The sequence below is a fragment of the Entelurus aequoreus genome, linkage group LG20 (assembly GCF_033978785.1).
Source record: "Entelurus aequoreus isolate RoL-2023_Sb linkage group LG20, RoL_Eaeq_v1.1, whole genome shotgun sequence".
Taxonomy (NCBI): domain Eukaryota; kingdom Metazoa; phylum Chordata; class Actinopteri; order Syngnathiformes; family Syngnathidae; genus Entelurus; species Entelurus aequoreus.
Genome location: NC_084750.1, coordinates 15,040,560 through 15,058,304, shown reverse-complemented (window position 1 = coordinate 15,058,304; position 17,745 = coordinate 15,040,560). Strand labels below are relative to the sequence as shown.

The 17,745-nt window shown below is 38.1% G+C and overlaps 1 protein-coding gene across 1 annotated transcript; it reads left to right on the top strand.

The window, feature by feature from the left end:
• The first annotated feature begins 300 nt into the window (after positions 1–300).
• Positions 301–17,181, top strand: LOC133635596 (DNA-directed RNA polymerase I subunit RPA43-like). Its single transcript, XM_062028820.1, has 4 exons — positions 301–644; positions 8,159–8,300; positions 13,598–13,806; positions 16,293–17,181. The coding sequence occupies exons 1-4, from the start codon at positions 343–345 to the stop codon at positions 16,870–16,872; spliced, it is 1,233 nt and encodes a 410-aa protein (XP_061884804.1). The 5' UTR covers positions 301–342; the 3' UTR covers positions 16,873–17,181.
• Positions 17,182–17,745: the final 564 nt, after the last annotated feature.

Here is a 17,745-nt window from a genome sequence, read left to right as displayed (position 1 = left end):
TATTTTATAAACCTTTATTTTTAAATTTAAACTTTTACAAACAGTTGATAAATAATAATCAAAGTAAGTACAAAAATAGTACAAAACCCCCTGGCGCTGTTTTGTACGGTTTCCTAACCTTGCCGGCGGCAGTTGAGTCTTTTTTTCCCCCGAAACTGTATTTGTATGATACGTAAGTTCACATACAAAAAACAAACGACAAAACGACAACAACATTAATATAAAAATATACAAAACCTTTAATACATTTTCCAAAATATGTACATTAGAAAAAATATTTCATTAGTTGTGTTTCTCAAAGCGGAAGTGAATCGTGTTCCTCTTCCGGTCCTCGGAATCAACATGGCGAACTTGGAGCACGCCGAAGACGACCCACAACACGTGAAAATGTCAGGCCAAATTCCAGGCGCTTGTGCTCAAAAGACGGCGGTAGAACTGTCCACAGTAGTGGGGGGATTTGTACCAGAGGTGTCCTGCTCTGTTCCGTCTTTCGCCGCCGCTTCTGAACTTTTGTCGGCGCCATACTCGTGTCTGGTCATGAGCACCCACCGGAGACACGTCGCCCTGCCGCCCAGGTACCTGAACAAGAAGCGGTCTGGTCTGCAGGGGGAGCTGGAGGCCGAGCTGCTCAAGTACTCGCCACGGTAACAACCAAAGTTGTCAATGTTGTCTCATTTCCATACATAGAATGTGTATTTATGGAGCTTCGATTCGTGCATTTAAATTGTCCGAGAGGGACAAGCGGTAGGAAATAGTTAGGTGCAATTTTAAGTGCATTACTGAATGCACTCGAGATGTTTAGTGTAGAGATGGGAGTTATGGCTCTTGGAAGGGAACCGGATATTGAAGAGCCGTTCTAAAGACTGATTTGTTTTTAAGTAACTTGCTTTCATCAAGGGAAAACAAGTAATACGATAAGTGTGGTCAATGAGTGAGGGCGGACCCACGTCACTTCCGCCTACCAATCCCCTAGCAACCGGGAATTCGTTGAAAACAAACCAGCTCACAGCGAACACAGCATTGACAGAAAAAGCATTTAACGAGCGTTGTGGCTTGGAAGTCGGCGTTAAATCCTTCATTTACGCATTTTTACTTATTCGCATATCGTGTGAAAAAACGAAAATGTATTATTTGCGTCAGACTCGTCTCAGTGAACTTAAAAGCTTCTCAGGCTTAGCTTAGCTTGCTAGTTAGCTTAGCCTGCGCGCTACTAAGAAAGAGACGCGGAAGTTATCAACAACAAGATCAAGTGTTAGTGTATAAAATATTGAGAGATTTGAGGGCTACATGTATTGAATGGCAACATGAAAATTATAGGGTTTATTGGTTTTTAAAAACCCAACTGTTAAGTGCAAATTTAAACGAAACCGGTTTTCGAAAATAGCTAGCTAGGCTATAGACTATATAGTAAATTACTTACTTAACTTAATCCTCTTCTTCCCGGATGGGAAATAAGGCTTCGACGCCCAAACGCCATTCATCTCGCTGCTGTGCTTGTCTCTGTGCCTCGCCCCATGTAAGCTTCATCTCTTTCAGCTCCCCTTCAACTGTTCTTCGCCAGGTTTTCGTTGGCCGCCCTGGCTTACGTTTTCCCGGTGGTGTCCATCTTAACGCTGCCTTTGGTATCCTCTCGTTGTCCGGTTTTCGAAAATAGCTAGCTAGGCTATAGACTATATAGTACAGGGGTCACCAACGCGGTGCCCGCGGGCACCAGGTAGCCCGTAAGGACCAGATGAGTAGCCCGCTGGCCTGTTCTAAAAATAGCTCAAATAGCAGCACTTACCAGTGAGCTGCCTCTATTTTTTAAATTGTATTTATTTACTAGCAAGCTGGTCTCGCTTTGCCCGACATTTTTAATTCTAAGAGAGACAAAACTCAAATAGAATTTTAAAATCCAAGAAAATATTTTAAAGACTTGGTCTTCACTTGTTTAAATAAATTCATTAATTTTTTTACTTTGCTTCTTATAACTTTCAGAAAGACAATTTTAGAGAAAAAATACAACCTTAAAAATGATTTTAGGATTTTTAAACACATATACCTTTTTACCTTTTAAATTCCTTCCTCTTCTTTCCTGACAATTTAAATCGATGTTCAAGTAAAATTATCTTTTTTATTGTAAAGAATAAGAAATACATTTTAATTTAATTCTTCATTTTAGCTTCTGTTTTTTCGACAAAGAATATTTGTGAAATATTTCTTCAAACTTATTATGATTAAAATTCAAAAAAATTATTCTGGCAAATCTAGAAAATCTGTAGAATCAAATTTAAATCTTATTTCAAAGTCTTTTGAATATCTTTTAAAATTTTTGTTCTGGAAAATCTAGAAGAAATAATGATTTGTCTTTGTTAGAAATATAGCTTGGTCCAATTTGTTATATATTCTAACAAAGTGCAGATTGGATTTTAACCTATTTAAAACATGTCATCAAAATTCAAAAATTAATCTTAATCAAGAAAAATTACTAATGATGTTCCATAAAATTATTTTTTTAATTTTTTCTAAAAGATTCGAATTAGCTAGTTTTTCTTTTCTTTTTTTCGGTTGAATTTTGAATTTTAAAGAGTCGAAATTGAAGATAAACTATGTCTCAAAATTTAATTGTCATTTTTTTTTTGTGTTTTCTCCTCTTTTAAACCGTTCAATTAAGTGTAAATATAATTAATTATTAATAATAACATAGAGTTAAAGGTAAATTGAGCAAATTGGCTATTTCTGGCAATTTATTTAAGTGTGTATCAAACTGGTAGCCCTTCGCATTAATCACTACCCAAGAAGTAGCTCTTGCTTTCAAAAAGGTTGGTGACCCCTGATATAGTATATACCGCATGTTATTTTTGTACAACAACAACTTCAGCTGTCGAACGTTATAAGGTACAAATTCAACAAGTACAACATTAGCACGGACGTATAGCCAAGTTGCGGTTAAGAAGGTGGATTTTTGTTCCTTATATTTACCAGAAACGAGGTGATCCGAACACACGACTCGGGACTTTGGGGGACTCCAGTGAGAACCAATTTTCCCGGTGTAAAGCTGTGAGCCATTTGTCTCGTCTCTGTGGGCTTTTATCACGCTTTGCCAGAACAAAATACAACCTTTGTTTTCCCTGTTTCCAGTTGTGGTTAGCACAACCAAAAACAACACAGTTTATCGGCATTTTGGAGGCAGAATGACGGGTTTAACCAGCGTAGGTCGACAGGTTAAAGAGTAATGGTAGCGGTTTGTTTTCAACGCCAGTCTGGTTGCTATGGCTCGAAGAACCCGTATGTAGCTCAGTTGCCCGGATGTCGGCCCTCACCCATTAATCACAATGTTTACTTTATTTCACCAATATAGTCACTACTGGTGAGAATGATCTTCAATTATTGATCATCTAATTTAGCGCTTTCATGGTGAGTTCACTGACAGATATAAGTAAGGACTTTACACTACTTTATATTAGAAATGGCAACAGTGGAGGATGAATGTCCCATAATGAAAAGATAGAGGAAAAAGAAGAAGCTTATCGACTACGGCGTCGGCAATTTTTCAGGATTCATGCCGATCCCAAATGCAGATCAGCAGATACCAGAAGGTAAGAAAAGTTGCTTTTGCATAATATTGCGAAACAAAACGCTCGATAATGTCTTACCTTATACACGCACCATAATAATACTCCTATGTTGAAGGGCGGTATAGCTCGGTTGGTAGAGTGGCCGTGCCAGCAACTTGAGGGTTCCAGGTTCGATCCCCGCTCCCGCCATCCTAGTCACTGCCGTTGTGTCCTTGGGCAAGACACTTTACCCACCTGCTCCCAGTGCCACCCACACTGGTTTAAATGGAACTTAGATATTGGGTTTCACTATGTAAAGCGCTTTGAGTCACTAGAGAAAAGCGCTATATAAATATAATTCACTTCACTTCACTTGAAGCACGGTGCTACAGGGGTTTAGTGCATGTGCCTCACAACATGAAGGTCCTGAGTAGTCCTGAGTTCAATCCCGGGCTCGGGGATCTTTCTGTGTGGAGTTTGCATGTTCTCCCCGTGACTGGCGACTTGTCCAGGGTGCACCCCGCCTTCCGCCCGAATGCAGCTGAGATAGGCTCCAGCACCCCCCGCGACCCCAAAAGGGACAAGCGGTAGAAAATGGATGGATAATCTAATTTGGTTTATGTTTTTATAAACATTCCACCAGATGGCGCCATTTCCTTGTTCTTGATCTTCCTCTAGGTCCAAATACAGCAGCTAAAAGGCTGCAGTAGATGAACAAAACTGCTCCCCTAAGTTAACTGTCTACGTGGGTGCGTGCTCATTTCAAGTGAAGAATGTGGATGACTAACTCAGTGATGTCATTACTCCTTTTTAGTAAATAAAACCAATAAAGCTGATTTTGATTCTGAGATGTCAGCGTGGGCAATTTGCGTGAAGAACGGCTCTCAAACGAACAAATTACAACTGCGAATCGGTTCTCATCGTTCAATTAAAAGGGCCGTTTAAAAGACTCTACTCGTTTCCGAACGTCCCATCTGTAGTTCAGTGTGAGTATTGAATTGGAACGCTACAAAGTCGAGCTTTATTTCTGTAGCTCGTTTAAACAAATAGATAGATAGATAGATAGTACTTTATTGATGCCTTCAGGAGAGTTCCCTTAGGAAAATTTAAATTCCAGCAGCAGTGTACAAAATTGAGATCGAATTTAAAAAGTTAGTTATAGACATAGTATAATACATCTGTATATATATATTATTCTGTACACATATTATGTATATATTTGTATATATGTTAGATTTTTTTTATCGCTATATTAGTCTATTTATACCTGCATTGTCCTTTCCATCCTTACACTTTCCATCTTTGTAACTGAGCTACTGTGTTGAACAATTTCCCTTGTGGATCATTAAAGTTTGTCTAAGTCTAAAAAGTAAATAATGGGGGTATAACTGGAAACAAAATAGAAACATATTACAATAAGAATAAAAATAAAAAGCAACGATGAGAATAAAAATATAACAGTAAAATAAGAATATAACAAGAGAAACTAGGCAGTAGTGACCATGTTATGAAAAAATATTATTTATTTTGCATCCCCTGTCATCCTAGTACCCCCCCTCCCCCCCAGAGAGGAGTTGTACAGTCTAATGGCGTGTGGGACAAAGGAGTTTTTGAGTCTATTAGTCCTGCGCTTGGGATGAAGCAGTCTAGCACTGAACAGGCTCCTCTGGCTACTGACAACGGTATGCAGAGGGTGACTGGCATCATCCAGGATGCTCACTAGTTTTTCCACAGTCCTCTTCTCTGCCACCGTCACCAGTGAGTCCAGTTTTATTCCGATCGTAGGACCGGCCCGCCTGATCAGTTTCCTTCTTAGATGTACTGACGTGACGACGTGCCGTCATGCCTGTAAAAAAAATAAATTGCCAAACCGGTACTTTTCCAACAGAGTATAGTACCATTTTTGATTCATGAGGTGGCGACTTGTCCAGGGTGTACCCCGCCTTCCGCCCGATTGTAGCTGAGATAAGCTCCAGCACCCCCCGCGACCCCAAAGGGAATAAGCGGTAGAAAATGGATGGATGGATAGTACCACGATACTATACTAGTACCGGTATACCATACAACCCTAATACAAGGAAGTCGCTGCTACTACTACAAAATAAAAGTCGCAACCATTAATATGGTCACCACACTTAAAAAATGAGTGTTTTTTTTACGTGAAAATAAAATAATATAATGTATGAATGGATATACGTATATAGTGTAATATATTTGGGAGGGTTCTCATCTTTTTTATGGCTGTTAACTAGAGGAGGCACGAACATCAGCGTGGATCAACGTTAGCTTGATTTTTTAACTCACATGTAAGCAAATATACCACCGGGTCAAATTTCGGTTTTTCAACAATCACTATTTCTTCAGAATCAAAATATACAGAACTGGACACACCTCATTCAATGGGTTTTCTTTATTTTCATGACTATTTACATTGTAGATTGTCACATCAAAACTATGAATGAACACATGTGGAGTTATGTACTTAACAAAAAAAAGGTGAAATAACTGAAAATATGTTTTATATTAGAGTTTCTTCAAAATAGCCACCCTTTGCTCTGATTACTGCTTTGCACACTCTTGGCATTCTCTCCATGAGCTTCAAGAGGTAGTCACCTGGAATATTTTTCACTTCACAGGTGTGCTTTATCAGGGTTGATTAGTGGAATTTCTTGCTTTATCAATGGGGTTGGGACTAGGGCTGTAACAACTAATCGATTAAATCGATTAAAATCGGTTATAAAAATAGTTGGCGATTACCGTAGTTTCCGGACTATAAGCCGCACCAGCTAAATTTAGGGGAAAATACAGATTGCTCCATATATAAGCCGCACCCGACTATAAGCCGCAGGGTTTTGATGTGTAATTAGCGTAGTATACAGGGGTTCCTGCTACCACGGAGGGGATTGTCGGGACAGAGATGACTGTTTGGGAACGCAAAGCGTCCCATTTATTAACAATAAATCTTTCAATCATTCAATCAAACTTTCACATCTTTGACATGGCGAACAGCATTCGTGCAGAGTATAAATAATACAACGGTGCAAAGTAATACAAAGTGCTCGCCTGTACGTTATCAAAATAACCAGCCTACCGGTATATGAAAAGTCAGTCTTTAATCATTGTGTCATCGTCTTCCTCCTGCGTACTAAAACCACCGAAATCCTCTTCGTCGGTGTCGGAGAAGAACAGGCCGTATATAAGCCGCACCCTTGTATAAGCCGCAGGGACCAGAACGAGGGGGAAAAGTAGCGGCTTATAGTACGGAAATTACGGTAATTTAGTCATCGATTCGTTGGATCTATGCTATGCACATGCGCAGAGGCTACTTTTTTTATTTATTTTTTTAACCTTTATAAACTGCAACATTTACAAACAGCTGAGAAACAATAACCAAAATAAGTATGGTGCAAGTATGCTGGATTTTTTTTTCCAATAAAATACTGGAAAGGATAGAAATGTAGTTTGTCTCTTTTATCCGATTATTAATCGATTAATCGATTATCAAATTAGTTGTTAGTTGCAGCCCTAGTTGGGACCATCAGTGGTTTTGTGAATGAAAAGGTGTGTCCAAACTTTTGGCCTGTACTGTGTATATTGTAATGCAGTGGTTCTCAACCTTTTTTCAGTGATGTACCCCCTGTGAACATTTTTTTTTATCCAAGTACCCCCTAATCAGAGCAAAGCATTTTTGGTTGAAAAAAAGAGATAAAGAAGTGAAATACAGCACTATGTCATCAGTTTCTGATTTATTAAATTGTATAACAGTGCAAAATATTGCTCATTTGTTGTGGTCTTTCTTGAACTATTTGGAAAAAAAGATATAAAAATAACTAAAAACTTGTTAAAAATAAACAAGTGATTCAATTATAAATAAAGATTTCTACACATAGAACTAATTATCAACCTAAAGTCCCCTCTTTGGGGATTGTAATAGAGATCCATCTGGATTCATGAACTTAATTTGAAACATTTCTTCACAAAAAAAGAAATCTTTAACATCAATATTTATGGAACATGTCCACAAAAAATCTAGCTGTCAACACTGAATATTGCATTGTTGCATTTCTTTTCACAGTTCTTTTTGACAGACATTTAAAAAAAAATCTCACGTACCCCTTGGCATACCTTCAAGTACCCCCAGGGGTACACGTACCCCCATTTGAGAACCACTGTTGTAGTGGATTGTCCAGAGCTTAAACAGCAACAAAAGTGAATTTAGTACAACAAGTTTATTTTCTCATAGTCAAAAGTGCATAAGTTGGATTGTTTTGTCCCTGCAAACAAACGGCCGTCCTCCGGAGGACTCACAAAAAGCAATCTCTCTCGAGTCCCGGTCTCCTGCCATTTTTATCTGTCTCTTCGTACGTCTCTCTTGTGGTCTTCGACATGTTTCTTTTTGCGACATCCTTGGATCCCTTAATCATACTTAGACAATCAAAACATTCTGTAGACAGGTTGGCACGACTTAATATTCACTTTTGTCCCACACCCGGTACATTCAATGGCACAAAATAGAAGAGAAATTAAATGAGCGTACATTCTTGACAAGACATGAAATATAGTTCAAAGGTCAGAAATTCTACGACAATATAATATATATTTGTTTGATCCCCTTTTTGCAGCCTCGAAGGCGTACCCGTAGCTTATGATCACTTACGGATTGTGGGCCAGCAAGGAAGCATTCATGATGACAGCGGCTACATCCACATGGACATACAGGCCGACTTCATTATATTCCAACCTACCAAGGGACAAAGACTGCTGGTGAGTATCACAGCCATTTACTTTACATCAGGGTTGTCACCAAACCACCATTTAAGTACTTGAGACCGATACCTGTTTGATACCTAGATCAAATTAAAGAAAAACTAAGACAGTGTACTTTTGAATTCACTACTTTATTGAAAAGTGTTTTAATGTGTCAAGTATTTAAGATAACATCTTTTTGCACCAAACTTAAATTGTGTTACATATTCAAAAAGAACAGCAGTGTTTCATAACCTCCCAGTTAGGGATGTAACCATATGGAAATTTCATACCACGGTTGTGACCAACATTTTTATAGTATTGTTGAATGTGCTCAAAAAAGAACTTAAACACACACCAAGATATTTTAACGTTTTGTTTAAAACAAAACATAAATAAACAATGAATGTCTTGGCTGAAGAAACTAAACTTCTGGCTTTTTAAGAGCCATTTGACGTTTAAATATATTTATTTTCTTCTGTTTTAATTTGTAAAGGTTTTAGGGGACAGGGCTTATTGATAAAGAAAAAAAGGGTGTTGGGTCACTTCACTTCCGGTTTATGGGATGTCACGCAAGTTCACACTTCCTTTTCTCATTATATTTTCAAGTATATATCGATAACTTGTAGGTTCACTCTTAATTGCTCAGACAGTAATGTGTTGATACAAGTTTGGATTGTATTATATTGGTCGATACCGATAACTATAGATATTTTTATGACTTCTCAAAAATAAGGACCAGGAGAAATTATTTTAAATTTAAACATTTTTATTGAAATTGTAGCCCTAACCCTTGTCTCTTAAAGGCCTACTGAAAGCCACTACTACCAACCACGCAGTCTGATAGTTTATATATCAATGATGAAATCTTAACATTGCAACACATGCCAATACGGCCGGGTTAACTTATAAAGTGACATTTTAAAATTCCCGCCACACTTCCGGTTGAAAAACTCCTTTGGATATGATTTATGCGCGTGACGTCACAAAATCCACGGAGGTGGTTGTACCCCATCTGACCCGATATAAAAACCTCTTGTTTTCTTCGACAAAATTCCACAGTATTCTGGACATCTGTGTTGGTGAATCTTTTGCAATTTGTTTAATGAACAATGGAGGCTGCAAAGAAGAACGTTGTAGGTGGGATCGATCGGTGTATTAGCGGCTATGTACAATACTTACAGCAACACAACAAGGACTACTTACTACGCCTAGCCGATGCTTGCCGCCAAACCCACGGATGAAGTCCTTCGTCGCGCCGTCGATCGCTGGAACGCAGGTGAGCACGGCTGTTGATGGGAAGATGAGGGCTGGCTGGCATAAGTGGAGCGCTAATGTTTTTATCATAGTTCTGTGAGGTCCGGTTGCTAAACTAGCCTTAGCGTCGTTAGCAACAGCATTGTTAAGCCTTACCAGGCTGAGAATTTTTAACCGTGTAGTTACATGTACATGGTTTAATAGTATTGTTGATCTTCGGTCTATCCTTCCAGTCAGGGGTTTATTTATTTTGTTTCTATCTTCATTTGAGAACGATGCTATCACGTTAGCTCAGTAGCTAAGTGTGTCACCGATGTATTGTCGTGGAGATAAAAGTCACTGTGAATGTCCATTTCGCGTTCTCGACTCATTTTCAAGAGGATATAGTATCCGAGGTGGTTTAAAATACAAATCCGTGATCCACAATAGAAAAAGGAGAGAGTGTGGAATCCAATGAGCCAGCTTGTACCTAAGTTACGGTCAGAGCGAAAAAAGATACGTCCATCACTGCCTCTCTAGTCCTTCACTGTAACGTTCCTCATCTACGAATCTTTCATCCTCGCTCAAATTAATGGGGTAATCGTCGCTTTGTCGCTCCGAATCTCTCGCTCCATTGTAAACAACGGGGAATTGTGAGGAATACTAGCTCCTGTGACGTCACGCTACTTCCGGTACAGGCAAGGCTTTTTTTTATCAGCGAGCAAAAGTTGCGAACTTTATCGTTGATTTTCTCTACTAAATCCTTTCAGCAAAAATATGGCAATATCGCGAAATGATCAAGTATGACACATAGAATGGATCTGCTATTCCCGTTTAAATAAAAAAAAATCATTTCAGTAGGCCTTTAATTGCTCAGACAGTAATGTGTTGATACAAGGTTGGATTGTATTATATTGGTCGATACTGGTAATTATAGATATTTTTATGACCTCTCAAAAATAAGGACCAGGAGAAATTATTTTAAATTTAAACATTTTTATTGAAATTGTAACCCTAACCCTTGCCTCTTAAGGCCCAAGCTGTTTGTTTACATGCTTTTTTTAAATTTCTCTTTGCTATTTGGGCTTATTGGACCCTAATTAGAATAACAACTAAGAATCATCTTTTGATATGATGTACTTAGTCCATAAGTACACAAATGTGTACTTAATGTTTAGTGACATGCTAATTCTTATTTTTATACTTTTTTTTCTTCCCAAATTCCATTGTATGTTATACTCTTCTGACACCACCAGATGGCAGTATAAGTGTCCATATAAGCACATAAGACCCCAATTCAGTAGTGTACACAATTTTGTAAATAAGAGCTAAAAGGTGCTGTCCACGCATGTGGCCACTAAGCCTTTAGAGGTTGTTAAACTGTAGCGATTTTAGTCTTTAGACCTACAGTATAAGAACATAGTTGAGTGGGAACCAGCCGATGAAATGGTATGTTGAAAAAAAAACATACATTGAAAAAAATCTGCGCACAGACAAGAATTAACAGTTTGCTGTTGCATACAAAGTGCAATGGTGGATAAGGTTGCCACAACCATTAATAAAACGAAAGGCACGGTGATATACAGTATCCCGTTTTTTCAGATAAGTGTCGGGTGCATTAAAAAAAAAGCAAGTCTCCATAATCTAGCAAAGACATGAAAGTGATCAGGATCAATCGTTTTCTAACTTGTAAAAACAAGGCTGTGTAAAGAAAAAAAAACATTTAGTTTTTGGCTTAGACACAAGTTTTTCTATCTGTGATTTAAAGGACAAGTTCTCATCAATAACAATCCCCAAATACTTATATGTGGTGACCATTTTAAGTTGATAGTTTTGGAATGTTCAATGGCAGTTGTTTACCATTTGAAATAGGGCTGGGCGATTTGGCCTTTTATTAATATCTCAATATTTTTAGGCCATGTCACGATACACGATATATATCTGGATATTTTGCCTCAGCCTTGAATGAACACTTGATGCATATAATCACAGCAGTATGATGATTCTATGTGTCTACATTAAAACATTCTTCTTCATACTGCATTAATATATGCTACTTTTAAACTTTCATGCAGAGAGGGAAATCACAACTAAGTCAATTTAGCAAAAGTGTATTTATGAAACAGTTATTAAGCAGTGGCACAAACATTCATGTCATTTCCAAAACAGAAAGTACATTTAAAAACAAGCTATTAGTGCACTTTTGTGCATGATGTCACTAAGATGACATATCCAAACAACACTAAATTAAAGTGCGCTTTTTGTACAGAACGCCACTACAATAGTTTAAAACAAATAAAGTGCACTTTTGTGCATGATGTCACACAAGATATTTCAATAAGTGTCAAATAAAAATGAGCTGCATAATAGGAAATCAAATAGTTTATGTCCTTCACTATGTGGTAGCTTCCTGCGGACGTTATCGCCTTTTGTTGTTGACTATTTTTTTCATACGGTGTCGATGTGGAAATGGTTGCTTAGGCATTTTGTTGGTGTGGCACCGAACGGAGATGTTGACATGTGGAGTTTCAAGCACTCTTCATTCTCTAGCGGGTGACTTTTCAAATGATGCTACTAGAGATGTCTGATAAATGCTTTAAAATGTAATATCGGAAATTATCGGTATCATTTTTTTACTATCGGTATTGTTTGTTTTTTTTTATTTACATTTTTTTTTTTTTTTAATCACCATAAAAAACACAAGATACACTTACAATTAGTGCACCAACCCAAAAATCCTCCCTCCCCCATTTACACTCATTCACACAAAAGGGTTGTTTCTTTCTGTTATTAATATTCTGGTTCCTACATTATATATCAATATATATCAATACAGTCTGCAAGGGATACAGTCCGTAAGCACACATGATTGTGCGTGCTGCTGCTCCACTAATAGTACTAACCTTTAACAGTTAATTTTACTCATTTTCATTAATTACTAGTTTCTATGTAACTGTTTTACTTTCTTTTTTATTCAAGAAAATGTTTTTAATTTATTTATCTTATTTTATTTTATTATTATTTTTTAAAAGTACCTTATCTTCACCATACCTGGTTGTCTAAATTAGGCATAATAATGTGTTAATTCCACGACTGTATATATATCGGTATCTGTTGATATCGGAGTTGGATATCGGATATCGGCAAAAAAGCCATTATCGGACATCCCTAGATGCTACACATTAGCAGTGCTGATACTTTTTGTAGCAACGCTTTTGCCGCATACTTGACATATTACGGTTGTCTGTTCAACATCTTCCCGCTTGAAGCCAAGCCACCGCCAGACGATGGACCCCCTGCTGTTTTTCTTGGGAATTAATTCTTCTTTCATTTGTTACCAGATTCGCACCTTCTTTCTCTCGTATTACCAGCTAACGTTTTCCCATGCCGCTACCTCTATGCTCCGCGAGGGCGTATACGTATGTGACGTGTGTAAGAAGGTGCGCTTGTTTTATGTCTCTGTGAGAAGGAGAGACCAGAAAGAGTGAGAAGAGCCTGTAGTGTAATGCCCGCAGCTAAAAGCAACTGCGTGAGAACGTATACTCCAATATCACCATATAGTCATTTTCTATATCGCACAGAGACAAACCCGCGTTATATCGAGTACATTCCATATATCGCCCAGCCCTAATTTGAAATAGCATCACCGTAGGTTTTTCTGCATTTAGCAATAGTCTGAGCTGAGTTAGCTGGGACTGAACAACATCAAAAGCAGACTGCAGAAGCTCAAGGGTTCGCGATACAGCAGGTGGTGAACAATATATGATGCGCATCTGCATAAAAATGGAACACATTATTACAGAGATTATTTGCATCAAAAACGGACCTAATATGGAACCCTGAGGTACGCCCTTTAATACAGGGAGAAAAGGCAAAGAAGACCCAGCAAAAGTGAAACCAAAGTGCCAAATCTGCATTCGTGACAGGCTTCCACAAATAAGTAAATATATTGTTGCAGCTCGGAGAGGAAAAAATATTGTTCGGTGTTTGGTATTGACGATACTGAATCGATGTATTTTTTGTGTGGTATCAATACCCAATAAGGATATTTTCATGTAATTGTGTTTCTGCCTCCCCAGGGAAAGGTAAACAAACTGGGTGTGAGTCACGTGGGCTGCCTGGTGCACGGCTGCTTCAACGCCAGCATCCCCCGGCCAAACCTGGTTCCCGTGGAAACCTGGCGGGATGGGGGGCCCAGGATTGGCGCTGAGCTGAAGTTCGAGGTGACTGCGCTTGATGCCGACACTGCGGGAGTGCTGCTAATAAGAGGGAAACTGGAGAGAGCGACGTATGTGTGTACATAAATGGTGTGCATACTTGCCAACCTTCAGACCTCCGAATTTGGGAGATTGGGGGGTTAAGGGGGAGGAGTATATTTATTGCTAGAATTCACTGAAATTAAAGTGTTTCTTTTATATATATATATATATATATATATATATATATATATATATATATATATATATATATATATATATATATATATATATATATATATATTAGGGATGTCCGATAATGGCTTTTTGCCGATATTCCGATATTGTCCAACTCTTTAATTACCGATACCGATATCAACCGATACCGATATCAACCGATACCGATATCAACCGATATATGCAGTCGTGGAATTAACACATTATTATGCCTAATTTGGACAACCATGTATGATGAAGATAAGGTACTTTTTTAAAAAAATAATAAAATAAGATAACTAAATTAAAAACATTTTCTTGAATAAAAAAGAAAGTAAAACAATATAAAAACAGTTACATAGAAACTAGTAATTAATGAAAATGAGTAAAATTAACTGTTAAAGGTTAGTATTATTAGTGGAGCAGCAGCACGCACAATCACGTGTGCTTACGGACTGTATCCCTTGCAGACTGTATTGATATATATTGATATATCATGTAGGAACCAGAATATTGATAATAGAAAGAAATGGGGGAAGGGAGGTTTTTTGGGTTGGTGCACTAATTGTAAGTGTATCTTGTGTTTTTTATGTTGATTTCATAAAAAAAAAAAACCAGATACAGATAATAAAAAAAACGATACCAATAATTTCCGATATTACATTTTAACGCATTTATCGGCCGATAATATCGGACATCCCTAATATATATATATATATATATATTAGGTATATATATATATATATATTAGGGATATATATATATATATATATATATATATATACATATATATATATATATATATATTAGGGATGTGGGGAAAAATCGATTGGGTTTCAAATCGTGATTCTCACGTTGTGCGATTCTCATTTTTAAAAAATCGATTTTTTTAAATTCATGGATTTATTAAAATATTTTTATTTTTATTTAATTATTTTTTTTCAGTAATCAATCCATCAAAACAATACACAGCAATACCATAACAATGCAATCCAATTCCAAAACCACACCCGACCCAGCAACACTCAGAAGTGCAATAAACAGAGCAATTGAGAGGAGACACAAACACCACACAGAACAAACCAAAAGTAGTGAAACAAAAATGAATATCATCAACAACAGTATCAATATTAGTTTCAATTTCAACATAGCAGTGATTAAAAATCCCTAATTGACATTATCATTAGACATTTATAAAAATAATTAAAAGAACAATAGTGTCACAGTGGCTTACACTTGCATCGCATCTCATAAGCTTGACAACACACTGTGTCCAATATTTTCACAAAGATAAAATAAGTCATATTTTTCGTTCATTTAATAGTTAAAACAAATTGACATTATTGCAATCAGTTGATAAAATATTGTCCTTTACAACTACCGTACTCTGCTTGCATGTCAGCAGACGGGTAGATCCTGCTGAAATCCTATGTATTGAATGAATAGACAATCCTTTTGAATCGGGAAAATATCGTTTTTGAATCGAGAATCGTGTTGAATTGAAAAAAAATCGATTTTGAATCGAATCGTGACCCCAAGAATCGATATTGAATCGAATTGTGGGACACCCAAAGATTCACGATATAGTACAGTAAACAGTAATGAAAACACAGTTGTTCTACTAACTGTACTGTACTTGCTGCTTACTTTAAAAAGAAAAAAAAAACACTCTCCTTTCACTATTTGAGTAGCTTTTGTTCTGCCATTTGAGTACTGGCGAGCGATCTCTGAATCCGGGAACATATCCTTCACGGATTTGTTGAAAACATCCGCAAATGAGAACGGAATGTTGCTTGCCGCCTTGTGCTTCTCTGGCCGTTCATGAGTGACTATATCCATTCGGCCACCGTGTTATGGGTTATAGATAAACCTATGGATAACGGAGACATATATAATAGTCTCCTTTTCCGGTTAGAGGACGCTAAAGGCAGTGCCTTTAAGGCACGCCCCCAATATTGTTTGTCCGGCTGGAAATTTTGGATATTACTACTTGCCGTAGTTTTGAAGCAATGCATGATGGGAATCCGCATGTTGTGTGTCAGTGTATTAACGCGCCGGCTGGAAATAGCTCCGTGCCTGCCTACTTTATGGGTTATAGATAAACCTATGGATAACGGAGACATATATAATAGTCTCCTTTTCAGGTGAGAGAGGACGCTAAAGGCAGTGCCTTTAAGGCACACCCCCAATATAGTTGTCCGGCTGGAAATCGGGAGGTTTTCGGGAGAATGGTTGTCCCGGGAGATTTTCGGGAGAGGCACTGAAATTCGGGAGTCTCGCGGAAAATTCGGGAGGGTTGGCAAGTATGATGGTGTGTCTTCCTAAGCTTGGTGTTCAAAGATCAATGTGTGCTTTATCTCAGGGTTCAAGAACTCTTGGCTATGACTGAGAACTCAGAATTGGGCGTCTCTGTTAGCCAACTTGAGCGACAAGAACCAGAACCTACTGAAGAATCTACCGTGGAAGATTCTCCCAAGAAGAAGAAGAAGAAAAAGAAAATAAAGGAAGAAGTCATAGAAGAAGAACTAGTGCAGCTCGACAACAATGCCACTCCAGAGCCCAACAGAACCGAGGATGAGGCAAACAGCAGCGAACCCGGTGAGAGGAAGAAGAAGAAGAAAAAGAAGAAAGATAAAATCAAAGAAGAAGCAACAGAAGAGGAAATAATGCAGTATGACAGTAATGTCACATTAGAGCCCAGCAGAACAGAGATTGATGTTAACTGCAGCGAACCTGGTAAGAAGAAAAAGGAGAAAATAATAAAAGAAGAGGAGGAGCCGGTTCAGATTTCTCCCCCTGAGATCCACGCCAGCGACTCCAGCGGTTACCTTAGTGACAAGCCCAGCAAAAAGAGGAAACACAAAACGGAGAGCCAAGACGTCCTGCCGGGTTTGAGTCAAAGTTCACCAAAATCCAAGAAGAGGAAAAGGGACATTGTGTGAAGAAACACTCTCAGGAAACTTGTGTAGTGCCTTCATGACGAACAGCCCGGAGCATCCCAGGAATGCTATTCCCTCTTTTGACCTGATGGGGGCGCAAGACTGCAAGTAAAGACATTTTTCATGTGAGTAAAATACAGTAACGCCCATCCGACTCGAGCAAAACAAAACAAAATCACGTCATCACCGCCGGTCCAAAGAAGAGTTTTGAACAGTTTTCTAAGGACTAATGTGAAATGTCCGACAAAGTGACTGTAGGAATAGCTCCCAAAGAATATGCAAAATAAATATATACTGACATAAAAAAAACAAGTTTATTTCTCATTAATGCCGGAAATCTGGTGACAACATATTCTTCACAGTCTCATGCTGACCAGGGAGTGTCAAGTGATGAAGCGTCGAGAGACAGCCTAAAGATGTTTTCTTTACCTCCTACCTCCGTGTGCGCACACAAATCCTGCCTTTCAGCAGGGAGTCTAATTAGCGGTGCGGTGCAAAGAGCTTATCAGGAGCCGCCTAAACAGCAGAGATAAGGAGACGCACTTAAATCGCCGCCTCTTCATCCTTCACTCCTGATCATTGCGTTGCCACTATGGGCCAACACTTGATGTTCCTTTAAATTCCATGATATCTTAATCACTGATTGTCACACAAGTAAACAACTGGGAAAAAAAAACATTTGGACTGCTATGTTAGGAACCCTTATGGCCTACACATAAGCACATTTCATGCAATATTACAAATAACACTCATTATTGTACCAAAAAAACACAAACCTTGATAAATTGCATCGTCATAACACCTACAAAATAAAACCACAGCCTAAAACAAACACAATAGCAGTGCTTTAATAAGTCAACTAAGCATTTCCTGAAG